General features: G+C 42.9%; 4 protein-coding genes across 4 annotated transcripts; 1 reads left to right on the forward strand and 3 right to left on the reverse strand.

The window, feature by feature from the left end:
• The first annotated feature begins 1530 nt into the window (after nt 1-1530).
• LOC131888466 (tigger transposable element-derived protein 6-like) lies at nt 1531-3052 on the forward strand. Its single transcript, XM_059237328.1, has 2 exons — nt 1531-2487; nt 2545-3052. Exons 1-2 carry the CDS (start codon nt 1749-1751, stop codon nt 2928-2930), a joined length of 1125 nt encoding a protein of 374 aa, XP_059093311.1. The 5' UTR covers nt 1531-1748; the 3' UTR covers nt 2931-3052.
• A 4863-nt stretch (nt 3053-7915) lies between these two features.
• Nucleotides 7916-9503, reverse strand: LOC131888145 (enoyl-CoA delta isomerase 1, mitochondrial-like). The gene is made up of 2 exons (XM_059236928.1): nt 9009-9503; nt 7916-8620 (listed from the first exon to the last, which is right to left on the reverse strand). The coding sequence occupies exons 1-2, from the start codon at nt 9501-9503 to the stop codon at nt 8222-8224; spliced, it is 894 nt and encodes a 297-aa protein (XP_059092911.1). The 3' UTR covers nt 7916-8221.
• A 78-nt stretch (nt 9504-9581) lies between these two features.
• Nucleotides 9582-14249, reverse strand: LOC131888144 (tRNA dimethylallyltransferase-like). Its single transcript, XM_059236927.1, has 6 exons — nt 14061-14249; nt 12157-12411; nt 11788-12082; nt 11357-11476; nt 11072-11280; nt 9582-10754 (listed from the first exon to the last, which is right to left on the reverse strand). Exons 2-6 carry the CDS (start codon nt 12400-12402, stop codon nt 10005-10007), a joined length of 1620 nt encoding a protein of 539 aa, XP_059092910.1. The 5' UTR covers nt 12403-12411; nt 14061-14249; the 3' UTR covers nt 9582-10004.
• LOC131888146 (nicotinamide riboside kinase 1-like) lies at nt 12484-13189 on the reverse strand. The gene has a single exon (XM_059236929.1). It carries the CDS (start codon nt 13187-13189, stop codon nt 12521-12523), a length of 669 nt encoding a protein of 222 aa, XP_059092912.1. The 3' UTR covers nt 12484-12520.
• Nucleotides 14250-16518: the final 2269 nt, after the last annotated feature.

Below are 16518 nucleotides of genomic sequence, written 5' to 3' on the forward strand. Positions count from 1 at the left end.
AAATCATTCAAAGCTTTGCCCTATTATGCTATGCAAAAGCGCGAACTATCGTGATAACAATATTACATCCCAAATAAGCATACATACATACAAAACTTCCTGACTGATTAATAGACATTGCCTTCATTTTTCCTCATCTCAAATATCCAGTTGGAATTGTACATCATCCCTCGACATGAGCAATTTTCTCTCGCTCTATATACAGTATATACAGTAAAAATACTCTTTATATGTAGGCTTGATCAACAATCGTGTTCGAGGAACCCAATATTGAATCAATCTAATAAAGAATCATGCGGTTGTTGAGGGTTTCATACATCTTAGCTGAAGTGCGCAATTCTATTCCGAAACGCGTAGAAAGTGGGCCTCAAGCAATCTAAGCCTACAGCAAAAGAGGAAAACCAAAACGTTGAACAAGCATCACAGAGATGCCATTGGTCAATCAATCTCTTTGGATACAGTAAATACATCACATCCAATGTTACAATGCGGAACCAAATAAGGGAAACCTTGTCTAGGCAGTTGGAATAAACACCGGTTTGTATGTTGCTCAGAATGTCGCCCGGATTCACACTAAATCACACGAGGAAAATTGAAACCAGCAAATAGATTTCAATCAAAAATTGACGATGAATGGTATCATTTCGGACTTCCATTCTAACAAGCTAAAGAGGGGAAGAGTTTGAACCAAATTGAAATCTTGTGAAATAAGAACGGTGCATGAATTACTCAAGTAAGTTAAGCATGATCCAACTTGTATGAATATGACCCTTTCTGTCTTACTCCTTATTTTCAGGCTCTAACAATCCAAAGATTTGTTGAATATGTTGATATATATCCCTTGGCAGGGTTAGATCCGATCTGAAAAAAAAAAAAAATATCTAGATACAGTGGTCACCGCTTAATAAACCCACTGGTTAATAGGCCCAACTGCTTTATAAGCCCAAATTGGCCCGGTCCCGAATTTTTACTAAATAAATAACATCGTTTAATGAGCCCAAACCACCGCTTAATAAGCCCAATTTTTTGGAATATCGGAACTTTTTCGTGAGTGATTTTGAGGTTTCAAGTCAAATTTTATCCGATTCCGAAAATTTTCCTCATGAGCAGACCAGTTGCAGACCAGTTGAGTACGTTACTGATGCACGATACATTACATTAAGAATCAAAACAAGAAATCATAGTGATGGCCACAACTCAAAAAGTTAGCAATTCATTTCATCGGTCATGCTTTACGTATTTGTTTATTTCGGTTTGAAAAATTCAAAGTTAGTTTCAACATTGGATCACCTTTGAAAATGTCTGAGAAAAGAAAAAGAAACGATCTTGACTTCAGCGAAAAGCAAACTCTAGCCAAGAAACTGAAGGAGCTTGGCAAAGTGAGTCAACGTGAAGCTGCCACAACACTTGGAGTATCCAGATCTTTAATCAGAAACATTCAAAAAGGAGAGATTGACGTAAATTCCAATCAAGACCCATTAGACAAGAAAAAGCGTAAACGACATGGAAAAGACAAGCAAGTTAAGGAGGCTCTGTTCAAATGGTTTCAGTTTGTTCGATCCAGAAGTGCTCCCGTTAATGGACCCATTCTTTGTCAAAAAGCCACTGAAATTGCTCAAAAGTTGGGCCATGAAACCTTCAAACCAACTGAGGGTTGATTTAGTAGGTGGAAGAAGAGGTATTTGATCTCTTTCAAGAAATTGCAAGGCGAGGCAGCCTCGGCAGATGTCCAAGGAGCTAAGGACTGGATGAGCAAAAACTTGGATTCCATTCTGGACAAATATCATCCCAGTGAAATCTATAACTGTGACGAGACGGGAATTTACTTCCGGGCTCTTCCTGACAGCACATATGTCGAATCAAATCAAAAAGCTGATGGACGAGGTTTCAAGACTGCCAAAGATCGAATTACAGCACTAGTTTGTTGCAACTTAGCTGGGGAAAAGGAGAGACTCCTAGTCATTGGAAAGTCCAAAAACCCAAGAGCTTTCAAGAATATCAGAAGCTTTCCAGTCAGCTATGATTCTTCCAAAAATGCTTGGATGACAGGATCAATTTGGATGAATTGGCTCAAGGAATGGAATGGACATTTAAGGAAGAAAAAAAAGAAGATCCTTTTGCTCGTGGATAATTGTTCAGCCCATGTGCTAGATGAACTGTCTCAAATCAAAGTCATGGCTCTCCCTGCAAACACAACATCCATCATGCAACCCTGTGATATGGGTATAATCAGAACACTCAAGGCTCATTTTAGGACCGAAATGAGACGCTCCATTCTCGATCTTTTGGGCGACGAAAATGACAATAATCTGACAAGTTTAAGGGCTAATGACGTCACGAAGAAAATGACCATTCTTGATGCAATGCATATGCTGTCTGGAGCCTGGGCCAAAGTTTCTTCCCAGACAATCATCAACTGTTGGAAAAAAGCCGGATTTTACAACGATATTGATGTCATCACTGCTCAACAAACCTCAACTGTCGATGGTAAGAAATTTTCCGTAAAATGTAACTCTTCTATTCTATAGCTACTGATTATTTCAGAGTTTCAACCAAACAATCTTCAGATGACCCGAAAAGAGTTTGAGAATTGGGTGGACATTGACAACAACATTCAAGTTGCATTAGAGTTATCAGATGAACACATTTTGGACAGCATCATTGAAGGAGAGAAGCAGGACAATGAGGAGGAGGAGGAGGACGTGGATAAACCTCCAGAAGAGGAAGAGGAAGAAACGCCCATGAAGAACTCAGAAATCCGCCAATGTCTAAAGAAAATCCGAAGATCATTAGAAGTTAAGGGCTTTGAAGATATGGCTAGTGTCAGTCAGCTTGAATCCAAAATTTCGGATTTCATTTGGAATCAACCTCAAATTCAAAAAAATATCGAGGATTATGTATCGCCCAAAAATGCCGTCAAATACATATAGCTTCAAACAGTAAGTTTTGGACTTTGTCTTGCTTGATTTTCGGTTTTTTTTCTCGTTTTTTGCGGGTTTTAGATATGATTTTTTGCGGCACCGCTTATTAGGCCCAACCGCTTAATAAGCCCAAAATGACCCGGTCCCGAAGTGGGTTTATTAAGCGGTGACCACTGTAACGCAAAACGTAGATAAATAACTATTTTTTCAATGGCTTTTACTTTCTGTGCAGAAAACTTATAAAAATGAGTCTTGAAGGAAGTTGATGGTGAGTTCGCCATTCCCGTTCGCATTTAAAATCACGACAGCTTATATGAGCCAAGTATTGACTTTATGTACATATGTCAGTAAAGCCAGGGGGTCACCCTTAAACTAAATGACGCTGAGCTCTAACATTACAACATTTCAAGTGGCGACCAGGACCAACCATGGACCCAGCCTCAACCCCCCGGATTGACCATATCAAACATTTCAAACCTTCCATCCAAGGAACCTGGTTTGGCCAAGCCCTGCAAGAATGGCTCCAATATTTTGAGTTGTTCTACCAAGCAAACTACTTGCATCAAGCACCCACTGCCCACCTCAAGGAAACTGACCTCTCAACCTATAAGGACCAAGCAAAATGTGACGTCCTCCTGTGGGCCATTGGTCCCCATGTCCAGGATGACATCAAGACAAACCTGAAAGACCCCACTGCTGACGATGTCACCTTCGTGGATGTGGCCACTGTCCTCAAGAAGGCTTACAAGCCTGCATCAGCCCCCCACAGGGCACTTCAAGAGCTCCACTTGCTCAAGCAGGAACCTGATGAGGATATTGGATTATTCCTTTGCTGATGCCGCAAAGTGGCAGAATGGTGCAGACTCCAGGAACCTTGCACCAAATGCTGTCAAAGTACAAGCGGTTGTCTGGCCAAGCACCTGGCCAAGTTCCAAGTCATTGAAGGGGCCTCCTCAATAATGGAACGCATGAATGCAGTGGACCAGGCTTAATCCTATGACACGCTGGTAGCCAAGGGAAGAACCCTGGAAGATGCGTTCAACTTCCCGGTGGATGCCCAAGATGAGGGCAGCAATAATCCCAACCTAGGGACAATGCACAAGGCAGGCGCCTACTCCTGTTCCAAGAGAAACCAGGCCCATATCCACCATCCAACTGAAACACCAACTCACAAACACCTGGACAGCTGCAGGGGATGCTAAGGGTGCGGCGAATGGAGCAAGACAAACCATTTGTCCCGCATATGGGACAACATGCGCATCTTGTGGAAAGATTGGCCACTATGCTAAGTTATGCCTTGGAGGATGCAGGGTCCACACAATAGGCATGACCTGCCTACAACCAAGCCTGGCGCCCCACCATGCCCTTCCTCACCAACCCAACAACATTCTGACCCAGAAGGACAATCCTGCCCTGCCCTCACTGTTTCCTCACCTGTTCTATACTGCAACCCAAGTCTGGGCCATATCTTTAATGTCTCCAGGCCCCATGCAGGCCCAACCTGGGAGTGCAGCCCCCAACTGCGAGTTTTGTTAGGCCGATCCTTGTTCCTTGCCCCTCTGACACTAGGGCTGATATCAATGTAGTTCCACTTGGTCTCCTCAGCCATCATGACGCCCAGAGCATCCGGCCAGCTTCAAACACATACCTTTGTGCAAGGATAGTGACAATCACTAAGCACACTATTTTTGTTTTAGGATGATGTATGTTCAAGTTACAGCCTTGACATGTATAGAACAATAAGAGGCCAAGATTTGATTCATTACAATCTGTTTTCTCCTCACTTATGATTGAAAATTGAAGTTCCAATCACTTGTGAAAAGACAACCATGAAATCAAACTTCTAACAGAGGCAGTTGGTTTCCTTTGCTTTAACAAAGGTCAAGATTTTACCTAGAGTGCTAGTCAGAGAAACAACACTCACGAGATTTCTGAGATTTTTTGGCTCCCTCTCAGCTCCCTGGTGTGTGCAATGGGGATTGGCTTTGAACACATATGGTTACGTGAATCTTGGAATCAAGTTCCAAATTCAGGGAGCCAGTGAGTTGATGCCTTGTTTGTCTGCTTTGGTTGAAACTGAGTAACACAAAAGAAGTCGATCACACCCTGCTGCCCAACTACCAAAATGTGTTCAAAGCAAAATCTCAAGTGGCTTGGTTGGAGTGACTTTTCTCTGACAAGCCCTCTAATTTTACCCATGAAATACTGTTTCCATGAAAGAAACAAGAAAGCGTGATCAAATCATTTGATTGCGTTGAAGGCTGAAATTTCCTTCATGATTCGGACAAATCAGAACGGCAATTGTCGCTAGATATTAAAATTTATCTACGTTTGCAGGAAAACGTCGTATAAAATAAAAGTTTTCGATATCTGGCCTTGAACACGTTTGCGAGTTTTCTTTCTAACATACACAATCTTCTAAAAGTTTTAGAGTGAAATAGAAAAGAGGTTAAAAAAGGTTTCCTTTTCAAACCAAAGGGTGTATTTTCTTCTCATTATTGGTCTTTGATTCCTTGGAATTGGAGCATCTTCGTTGTGTTACCAGATCAAGCGTGGTTTGCTGTTCTGGAAAGCAACTACGTACATGCACCACATAAATATTCGATCATAGTATAACATGAGAAACGCCGTCATATTTTGGGTGTGTTCATTCCTTGTTGTAATATTGGCACCTCTTTAGTTAAGATAACACTATCCAGTCAAAAAAGGCAAAACTGCTTATAAACTTTCAATCCCAATTTCGTAACAACGCAGCTAACAAGTGTCTGACTCGTCCAGATTTGGATAAATCGATAGATTTATTTTGGAAGGAGGTGACTTTCTTTTATAGTGATTACATCAGGGAATAAACTATTTCTCCGCGTAGCGCCCTCCTTCCAAGGTATGTAGAAAATCCAATTGGATGCATTACACGGCAACCTTATGAAAAAGAGAAAGAAAAGGGAACAGAGACACACAAGAGTTGTATTTGAGGTGCAGATACTTGGGAGAGGGGGAGGGGGGTAGTCTTAAATACCTCACAACTTACGAGCATACATGTAGTTTCATATTCCTTCAATCTCATTTCCTTTGTTAGCTATCCGTACTTGTTGAAGATGGTTTCAAGCGCTGTGCAAAACACAAGGGCGAACTAAGCAAATTGCATCCGGGTTCGACCTTGTTGAGCTCTCGTTTGTGATCGCCAATTCTTGAATAAAATGTGAGCCTCGTCCACGGAGCGCATCATTTATTATCTTACATTGAACAATTTTCAAGCTATCCTCCAGACGCAATATTCCTGCCTGCTTTAATAAAGGCACTGAATGTGTGGTACCCTTGCTTCCAAACATCGTCCTCATTGACCAATTTTGAGCAGTCTGGATTCTTTTCATGTCTTTTTTTGTCATCAGGGGCATCCAAGCCGTTTGGGCGTATTGAAGAACCGGCATCAAAATCGCCTTCAATAGATCCAACCTTGAACGCTGTGGTAAATTCAATCTCACTTCTTTGAGCATTGCGATTATATGATTGGTTTTCGGGAGAAGAGAATTCACTTGTTGATCAAACTTCAAACGGCCATCCAAGTGTGTTCCGGGGTACCTAGTTTCAACTACACATGAGTTTGAATTTTGTCATTTATACAATTTTGGACTTATGATTCTAGACTCATTTTGGATTCCGTGATTATTTAATAACAGAGTGAATATGTTCTTGCTGCTCACACCTCAGAGAAAATTACTGGCAAACAGCAAGCCAATTGAAAGGATTCAAAGTACACGTTGAAGAACTCAAACAAAAAGGTGAATATCCAAATATGCCAAATGCCAACAATTACCTCTGAAGCATTCTTCGAACACCCTTCCGCTCTATCACAGTAAATGATTGGTTTCATGACTCTTAGACACAATATAGCTACAAGAGGTAGTTCGTCTACCAAAACTGATGTCAAAAATGTGCAGCCATCTGTTCAGTAGTGGTGGGCATCGTCTGGATCAATAATCTAGCTTGATCAACACATGACATGTTATAGTAAACAAATTTTCTCATTCTTCTCTCCTCAACTGTTAACGTTTCTGTGAAAAAAATAAACCAACAGACCTTGTGCCGCAAGGAGAGAAAGTTAAAGAATTGGGCAGTTTTTTTATTTGTTTCTCCAATACTAATGAGAGGCGATAGAGGCTTGTTGAATTAGAAAAGAGAGGATAATGCAAACGAATAAGTGGATTGAAATTTAGCCGAGCAACGAATGAAAGAGAGACGGAGATTAATCTGTTTGTTAACCGAGAATAAAACAACCAAGTACAGTAATGGAACTGAAAGGTAATTATAAATTCAACGTGGATCATTAATTTCTTACGCTTTGACGCCCACCTTTGCAGTTTTGTTAGGGTCAAATCCGGAAGGGAAAGCTTTTGGAAACATTGGTCACATTTTTCATTGGTAACAATCCAACAACGCCCTAGAAACCACTAAGCCTCTTTCCTTTGATCTCCATCACAAACTCCTCTCTTCGTCTAATATGAACGATTGTGGAAGAAAAACAAGATCGATGTTTCTCAATATAGGGAGGAAGGCTTCTATGTAGGCAGAACTAGTAAACAATTGCTATTGGATCAGTTAATCGATTGTATTTAACTGCAAATACACCGATGTTTGTTGGCCTTGTGTGTATTGTGAGGCATACCAGTATGCCAATATTTACATTGACGTAAACTCTTGACAGGCGGTATTGCATCTATCGAGTGACAATATCGTCTCGTCCTTCAGACTCAGTGGAAACGTTGCGGCCTTGAAACGGACGAAAAACAAAACGAGGATATTTTTGTTTAAGAAAAATAAAGGTGAGCCTTTGGCTTTTTTTAGCAAACACCAAATGTTTTGTTGTGAATGTTGATACGTCCTTTAAATTTGGAGCACTTTAAATCCTTTACATACAATGTTTTCCCCTCTATCTTAGCTAACCAAACATTCCTCATTTTACCTTGCATCTTTTTTGATTCAATGTATCAACGAGGGATGTTTTCTGTAGTTTATTTTCTATTTTTCTTGCCTTATAATAAAAACCCTGGTGTTAGAGAGCACTCTTGCATTAATGCAGAAACTAAATAAATTAACGTAATAATCATGACGTTTGCCTTGGCTCGTACAGAAAATTGGAAATAAGGCACTCGAAAAGGCATAATTAAAATCATACAACCAACAATTGGTACATTTCTAGGAGCTTGAATGGCTTCAATGCATATGTTTAAACCACGCTCCATATTAAGGGAAATACCCAAGTCCTTCAGGAACTGAGCAATCCCACTCAACCAAATTAGGAATCACTTTTGCTTCAACGACTTCAGATACGATTCCAAGGTCATTTGAACTTCTGGAGATAGCACACTTCGACAAAAGAAGTCCAAATCAGATTCTCTCTTTTGATGAAACCGATCCACCGCTTCTTGACGAAGACTCATCTTGGAATTGTGTCTGGCATTGGAATTGGTTTGGGCGTAGAGCTTCAAGATACTATGACAACGTTCCACAGCACTGCCCTTGTCGGCGGCCAACTCGTCGACCAGACCTAACTTGAGAGCTTCCTCGGGATTGAATAAGGTGCCCATGGTAATAGCGAGCTCAGCTTGACGTTGTCCAACACAAGATCGAAATGAGTCTCTCAAGAAAAATGGAGCGACCAAACCAAATCGGACTTCATTAAGACCGGTGGTAAACTTGCCCTGAAAGGTACTGAATATGTACGTGTGTGATGGCAAATTCGTATGTTTTCGATGCATCTTAGCCTGGAACACCCGATTTTAGTTGCCATTGAGGTCGAAATGAATAGGTTTAATTTCTTATTCAATCAATCAATCAAGAAACCCTTCCCCAAAGTAATGTATTTAGTTGTTGAGCCCTTGAATGAATGTTGCTTCAATTTCTTGGGAAAAAACCACCAAAAAACAACTCGTATCGACCAGAGACAGGATTTGCCCTTGGAATTCATCAATCAGCATGTACCATGGATACGCTAGGTACTTGAAAGTAAGTTGTGCAACATTTCTTTCCTTCCAGAAAAAGAACTGAGCCTTTTTTCTTGAAGTTTTGTCAGAAAACAACCCGACTTACCTGGACCATGACGCGATAATCCGCACAAGTGGATAAAATCATGCCTCCGGCGGGCAGATGTCCATTAATGGCGATGGTCACAGGTTTGGGAAAGGTGTACAGACACAACCAGAGATCTTGAATAGCCCGCCAGAACGTGGCTAGGCGTTCCCTTTCAGGTTGATGGAGTTCATTAAGGTCAAGTCCCGCGGACACCACGGACTTTTGAGCCGAAGTGATCACGACTCCTTGGCATCCTTGGGAACTGGACATTCGTCCCAACGAGGCAATAATTTCTTGTGTGAATTCTAGATTAAACATGTTTACAGGTGGTCGGTTTAGATTTAACGTGATAAACCCAGTTTGGGAATCAGCTTCCTCAATCACCATGGATGAAGTTGAATGTCGGCGAAAGTCAGAAAACTCAAATTTAAAGGCTTGAGGTCTACGCTTACAAGAAGAATTAACACCTCGACAACCTAATAACTTAGCACCATAAGCAATTCTGGATAACATATTGCTCAATTTGGGTATAAAATATGTCTATGAAAAGGATCGCACAGCAAAAAAACTAACTGATCCTCTAGAGTGGCAGTAGTTCAACCTTGAGATGTGTATTTCCATTGAAACCAGATTAGCCAATCAGCACAGCGAAGCAAAAGTCAATGACCAATCACAAGCCTCGCGTTGTTTTGGCGCGAAAAGAAAGAGGACGTATTTCAGCTGGCCCTATTAAGCCTCAGATCCAGTTCGAACTAGAAAGGTTTAAAACCAAAACCAAATGGAGGTAAGCCATGCTAGTGCTTGACATTTGAAACTGGCGTGTGGCTGTGTGGCGCCAATCCAACGTCCGGTAAAAGGAACATTCCGCTAATGAGTGGTAAAAAAACCCACTTAAGAGAAAAGTAGAGTACATCCTGAATTACGAAATCTCTGGGATTTATGATCCAGATGGAATGCGATCCACTCTTGTTTGAGGTGCTAGGAGGGAGTCTGGGTAAGTCGGTGGTGCTTAAGTTATTTGCTTGAGATGCTTTTCATCTCTAGTTCCAGCCCCAGATCCTTGAGCTCATCTAGTGTTCTCAGGGCGTCGCATTCTTTAATCCTTACTCGAAAGATGCCTTCCGGGTCTGAAAGCTGAGTCTTTAGTTCTGAAAATCCATGGCCAGTGAAAGCTTTCATCTTTTGCAGAAGGGCCATTTCACTAGAGGCTTGTAAATCCTTATTGATTTTGGAGATCTTGAACACAAGCAATCGTGGACTATTGAGCCGCCTCAATTTCGCTCTGTGACCTTTGCTCCTCAAATGAACTTCCATTTGTGATTGTCCCAACGTCTGCACTTGACAAATTGGGCAGTCCAGAATTTTTTGTTCCAGTTCCGCTTTTAAGACATCTCTTTGGACCTTTTCCAAAGGCTTCAATAGCGGGGTTCTATTCTCAAGATGCGCCTGAACAAGCTCCAAAGCTGGTTCCAGGCATTGCTCATTCCATTGGCTTGGGTCTGAGGAATCCACCGCATACACGTCAGGAATTTGTCTCCTGGGATCCAGAAAGCGATTTCTCATCCATTTAATCTGTTTACGGGCGTACTTTCGAGTGACCATTTTCAATTGTTCCACTCCGTCTTGGAAGTACTTCTGTCCCAAATCGCTTTCCTTCTCGGCCTTTGTTTTCAACATTAGATAGTTGTGGAACTCCTTGAAACCAATAGATTGAAAGATTCCTAGCGTGTAATCGGCTGGTTCTTGACGTTTGAGGTTGTACTCCTACAAATTGAGAGCAAAAAACACATTGAATTTCGTAACATAAAACTGGCTCTGTTTCTATCATGCATAGAGCTGCTTAATCGCACATCTTTTTGAGATTTAGGGCTGCTAATTTTGGTCATTCGACGTAGAAAAACAAAAAGAATATCCAGAGAGAAATATACGCAGACTAGTTGATTTGGGAGCACGAGCTGCTTTAGTTTCTATGGAACAAGCTCGCAATTTAACCTCACATCTTTCGTCTCTTACCATTGAAGCAAACAAGGCAAATTTTTAAATTACCCTTTAACAAGAATACTGAATAAAATAGTACAGACCTTGTGAAAGTCTTCTAGCTCTTTGATCATTCCTCGTTGAATCATTTTGTCCACCCGCCGATCACATCTATCATCCAAAATTTCCTGATCGCATTGAACCCAAAGGATCAGAAAATTTGGAAACCGTAATGGACCTCCCAGATGATTTCCTCCATCCTGAATTTGCTCTCGCAACAATTCAGAATGTCGTCTGCCCGTTTGATGAAACACTACCCGAGTCGATTAAGAATTTCAAGTTAATCAGAAGGCTCGGAGAGCATACACTTTTGATCCGATATTCATTACCTTGAATTGATCTGAGGACCTTCCGCCGATTTGTTTTGTGAAGCTGTCCAGCCCGATCTGGATCAATGTCTCGTAACTTTTCGTGGAGGACTTCGTCAGAAGTGTCAGGATCATCAAGATCTGCAAAGTTGCGCCCAATTTATTCGGAATCAACGTCAATGGAGCACCCATTATCCAGGATTACTGAACCTTTAGCGTTTCCTATGAAATATTGACTACCCAAGCATGCTTTAACGGCAGCCTTAATTGTCCGTAAGGGATGAAAATGATTTGTTAGAAATGTGATAATGACCTCTGTTTTTAGCTTCGATCGACTTTAAGGTTAGCCAACACAAGACCAGCTTCGACGGGAAAAGATGTTGCAACGTTGACACCAGTGATGAATCTCATCTTTAGGATTTGGAAAGTCTAATCCGTTCAAACCTTCTTACCTTTAGATCTAGCTCCCATCGTGGAGGTTTCAAATATGTCGCCTGGCTCCAAATCCCCGAGAGGCAATGATAATTTTTCATGGTTAGGTCTTTTCGAAGAAGGCGACGACAAGGATGGGATATCTTCGGGTCTATTATTGGCCTCTTTGAGGATTGGAATTTCCGACTCATTGGAACCATCAAGACCCTGATCGATCAGAACTTTCCACAAAAGACTCTCGATGTAGTAATTTGTACCCCCACATATTACCGGCATCACATTTCTGCGAAGCAGGTCTTCGACTATGGGTAAGGCCTATTGGAAATGAAGACGTGACACTGGAACCATGACGTCTTGAAAATGAGAAGTACTTTTCCCGGATGTACTACCTGATTCCGAAAATCAACAACAGTGCATTTGGAGAGAGGGTCCAAGAAACCAATCATATGATGGGGAGCCATCGCGATTTCCTCCGGAGTGACCTTGTTCGTGACAATGTCCAAACCTCTATACATTTGCATGGCATCAGCACTGATGACTTCACCTTTGAAATGGTGTGCTAGTTCCAAAGCCAATTTGGACTTTCCTGCGCCAGTGGCGCCTAATATAACCACCAATGGCATCCGTCCAGCCATTTTGGAGCACTGCAACGAAATAGGCAAGTTGACATATTACGGCACGTTTCCGGCTTGGAGTTCGAGGACGAGAAAAGCGGGTTATCTGTATGTGTGATAATTTATTCAAGCTATATTATTATGGATGAACAATTCGTTTCAGGATTGCGTCTAAGAGGGCCCGAAACTCTTGTGAACCATCCAGGAAATCAATCTGGTGGGCCATTGAAGAACGGAGAAGACTTTCATTGGACTGATATTGCGGCCACACAACGGTATCAAAATATTTTGGAACGTCAGGCGGATCATAAGCGCGTTGGTTCCGCCTTTTCCGGCATTCATCATAGTCAAGGGTGAGGAAAAATCGCCAATCACACGCATCCCGGACTGGCTCGTGGTTAAACAAAGTAATACCTTCCAAAATGAGCACCGGGCTAGGCAGGTTGTGACCTAAGGTTCGGAAATCGGCCACCACTTTCAACTGCTCCGGTGTCAAGGGAATGATATTCGAATTGGCCTGGTTGACTGTACGGTGGGTTTGACCCCGGATCATATCATCATAGAGTTGGTCCATGTCGCAAGCACTGGGGAGTTCCCAATTAATATGGTTGAGGGCGGACACCCACTGATGACGGGGATGATCTTCGGGGTAATAGTAGTCATCTTGATTGATATGTCGAACTTGAGGGAAGATGGCCGCCAAAGCCTGAGCCAAAGTGGACTTGCCGGCGCAAGTGGCGCCACTAATCCCGATGATCAGACAGCTACTCGTCATGGTAGTTGGGGCAGAGCATAAAAAATCGTTCATCAGGTCAAGTGTTCATAATCAGCTGGGCCCAAGCTTCATTATCAACGACCGCAATCCGTGGCTCGGCGATCTTGTCGCACCAGCTGATAAGCCCTACCCCATAAAGTCACGGCGACCACGGTGCCGATAAGCGCAGGCCACGCCAAAGCGGTGGACGGTGAAGGAAACCAGGGCTCGATCCAAGGCCGATAGGCGGGCTCCACGAATGGCAAGCCAATCACGCAGAGCGTATAATAGACCAGAACCAGGGCCACCACACCCAACTGACACTGGCCCCGCCAATGTTCGGGCCACCACATCGATCAGTCGCCTTTAAGCGAGGCTGGCCGACTTCTTCTTTTTTCGAGTGGGTCCTGGGGGAGTGACGGGTTCGAGCGGCGAGTGAAGGAACGGGGCGGCCTGCCACTTTTCAAAGTCCTGCTCGGTGAAGACGGAGGAGGATTGGGTAGGTTCGGTCGGGGTGGTTGGAGTCCAGGCTCGTTTGAGTTGGAGATTGTGCTTCTGCACAACACGACCCACTTCAGCCTCGACCGGGTGGGCGGACAAGGCCAACCACCGCTTCACGTTGCTTTCGAGCGAGGCCGCAGCGGCTGAACTCGAGGCCGGGGTCCCCGAATACTGGCGGGGATCGGCTAACTTAAAGCGGGGCGCTTTGAGCGCGCTGATGGTCTTTTGCGAGGTGTGCTGGCTGAGCCGCAGACGTTGATAGGCCTTTTTCAGGCCCCGCCGGTCCGAGGGCAAGCGCTCTTTGAGCTTGAGCTGAGACGCTGCCGGTGGATTGGGGCCGGAGGACTGGCTGGAACCGTCTCCGGCTTGAAAGGCCTTTTCAATTTCGCCTTTGAGCAAACGCAAAGCCATCTCATTCACTCACCCCCAGATCCCCAACGGGCGAGCCTGGGCCGCAGTCTCGAGCCCAACCCCCAACGGTTACGGCTAAAGGCTGGCGAGCGAGTCAGCCGGCACCAGGGCGATGTTCAATTCGAAACTACGATTACTCGATTCAATCGATCAATGACTGCGACACAATCGACACAAATGTGACGCTACTAGCTAGCTGCTCCAAATAATAAACAACAGGGAAACAACACGTGCGAGATCGTCAGCAGCGTGACCATCCAGAGCCAGCAAAAAGCTAAGGACCGAAGTTAGTAGGGTTGAATCATGGCCAGGAAGGACTTAATGGCCAGGGAATCTAAGGGGACCCGAATTAAAACCTGGCATCGCTGACATCTGGTCCTAATGGTAGCTACTAATGCTGGGTCGAGTCCTTGAATTTTTTGAATTTTTGCCGGACTCGAGTCGAAAAAGGCTCGTCTTGCAATATTCTAAGAAAAAAAATAATTTCTTCTTTCTTGATGAGTCCGGTCAAAATCGATTAAAAGAGACTCGAGTGCACGCGGAATCGAGTCCGAACTCGCCCCAGTACTAGTAGCCCCTACTGATGTGAAGCAAGCACCGAGAGGGCAAGTATTCCAGAGGAGACTTTTTTAAACGCTCGTACGGCTCGCACGGCTCGTACGGCTCGTACCTCTGAGTTAAGAAGGCCTGGACGTTACAAGATGAACATCCGCTCACCACTTTGGCGAGGCTAGTTTCGTACCGGTTAACGTCCAAACCCTTTACTCCAAGGTAGGAGCTTTAAAAAAACTGGCCTCAGTGCTTAACTTTCCCAAGTTTGTGCTTGTCCCAACTTGGATTTGTGCACAAACTCTTGACGGGTGTGGTCAAACTTACTCGAAAATATTGCATACTATGACGAATTAAATCAACTTATACACACAGGAATAGCAAGAATCTGGACCATCAATGACATGCCAGTCGCTTTTATTCAATGTCTAGTTGGAAATGTTTTTTCTCGCCATCTGGCTTCTAACTAGGGCCAATAAATTCCCAAATTATGGTTTTCCTGAGCTAACTATCTGGGCCTCCTAGATTAGCAGCGGATCTCTGCTTGGGTTAAGTTTGCCCAAGTTCTAGAAATTGGCCAAGCCCTGCTTGTAAACAAGTACAACTTGGGTGTCTGTGATTACTAGTGGTCTCAAAGTAATTCAAATGGCATTTATTTGCATCCTGGACCTGTATTTGCATTTTTGATCTGTTTTCACATTTTTATGCATCTTCGACTTTTTTTTGCTTATTTTTGGGGGCAAAAAATTGTTTTCTCACCATTTTGATGAGAAATTGGCACCTATGATTTAGGGTGACGCCTGCCATCTCTTTCCTAGGACACATAGATGACCTTAAAACAGAGTGGAAGTATTGAAGGAGTAAATCTTATCTAACAAAACCGCATAAACACCAACCCACTGAGTCTTTTCAAAGAATGACATTGGCTGAAGTTGATGTCTAAAAAAGATGGTTTCCTCAGGTACAAAAGGTGTTGATCTCTGGTAGAGATTTGAATATTCCTGCCTGATATGATACGAAGAGCGCTAGTCAGAGAAATGACACTCAGAGATTTCTGAGATTTTTCTGTTTCTCTCTCAGCTGCCTGATGTGTGCAACTTTGAACACATTTAGTTAAGCGATTCTCAAAATCAAGTTCCAAATTCAGGGAGCCTGTGAGTCGATGGCTCGTTTGTCTGCTTTGGTTGAAACTGAGTAACGCAAGAGAAGTTGATCAGCCTGACACCCTGTTGCCCAACAAACAAAATGTGTTCAAAGCAAAGTTTTATGTGGCTTGGTTGGAGTGACTTTTCTCTGACAAGCCCTCTAATGATACCTATCTACCCTTCTGGTAGGCATCTTTTCTTCCTTTAAAATACCTTTAATGGTGGCTGGGCTGGACCTTTTCTTTTGGGCCACATTACTGGTTCTATATCTCTCCCTGATCCTTTTTGACAGAATAAAATGTATGTTACCTTGAATGAAGTCTCCTATATTCTACAATTAGGTATACCTCTGATGATATCTAATACTGCCCATGGTGTGATCTCAGTACCCATGCCAGACACCTTGACACCAAACATCAAAACTTTCATTGCCACTACTGGCTTTTGATAACCTGAAATTGGAGGACAGATGGACAAGTCAGAGGTGTTGTATTGACAACACTTATTGTTACGGAATTTTAGTCTTGTATTTCTGTTCAGATGCTGATCCAGTGGATTCAGAGCGTACTGTTATAAGAATATATGTGTCCCGCTGAACAATTTTCCTAAAATAACTTAATATTGCCATAATAATGCTAACAAGTTTTGCAGTTTAATTGCATCTTGGGTTTATTTTTCGCATCATTATTTGCATCTTGAGTTTCTTTATAATACATAATTTGGCGAACCTCAGTGATTATATACTGCTTGTCTTTTTCCCATCACTAGTAGCCCCCC

This window comes from Tigriopus californicus, chromosome 10, assembly GCF_007210705.1.
Source record: "Tigriopus californicus strain San Diego chromosome 10, Tcal_SD_v2.1, whole genome shotgun sequence".
Classification (NCBI taxonomy): domain Eukaryota; kingdom Metazoa; phylum Arthropoda; class Copepoda; order Harpacticoida; family Harpacticidae; genus Tigriopus; species Tigriopus californicus.

Coding starts and splice junctions, on each gene's coding strand:
- LOC131888466 (XM_059237328.1), top strand. CDS start 1,749: ATGAGCAAAAACTTGGATTCCATTCTGGACAAATATCATCCCAGTGAA. Junction 2,488..2,544: donor ACAAACCTCAACTGTCGATG/GTAAGAAATTTT, acceptor TGATTATTTCAG/AGTTTCAACCAAACAATCTT.
- LOC131888145 (XM_059236928.1), bottom strand. CDS start 9,503: ATGTTATCCAGAATTGCTTATGGTGCTAAGTTATTAGGTTGTCGAGGT. Junction 8,621..9,008: donor ATTATCGCGTCATGGTCCAG/GTAAGTCGGGTT, acceptor AGTACCTTTCAG/GGCAAGTTTACCACCGGTCT.
- LOC131888144 (XM_059236927.1), bottom strand. CDS start 12,402: ATGGCTGGACGGATGCCATTGGTGGTTATATTAGGCGCCACTGGCGCA. Junction 12,083..12,156: donor TTGTTGATTTTCGGAATCAG/GTAGTACATCCG, acceptor CATTTCCAATAG/GCCTTACCCATAGTCGAAGA. Junction 11,281..11,356: donor GGTCCTCAGATCAATTCAAG/GTAATGAATATC, acceptor CGACTCGGGTAG/TGTTTCATCAAACGGGCAGA.
- LOC131888146 (XM_059236929.1), bottom strand. CDS start 13,189: ATGAACGATTTTTTATGCTCTGCCCCAACTACCATGACGAGTAGCTGT.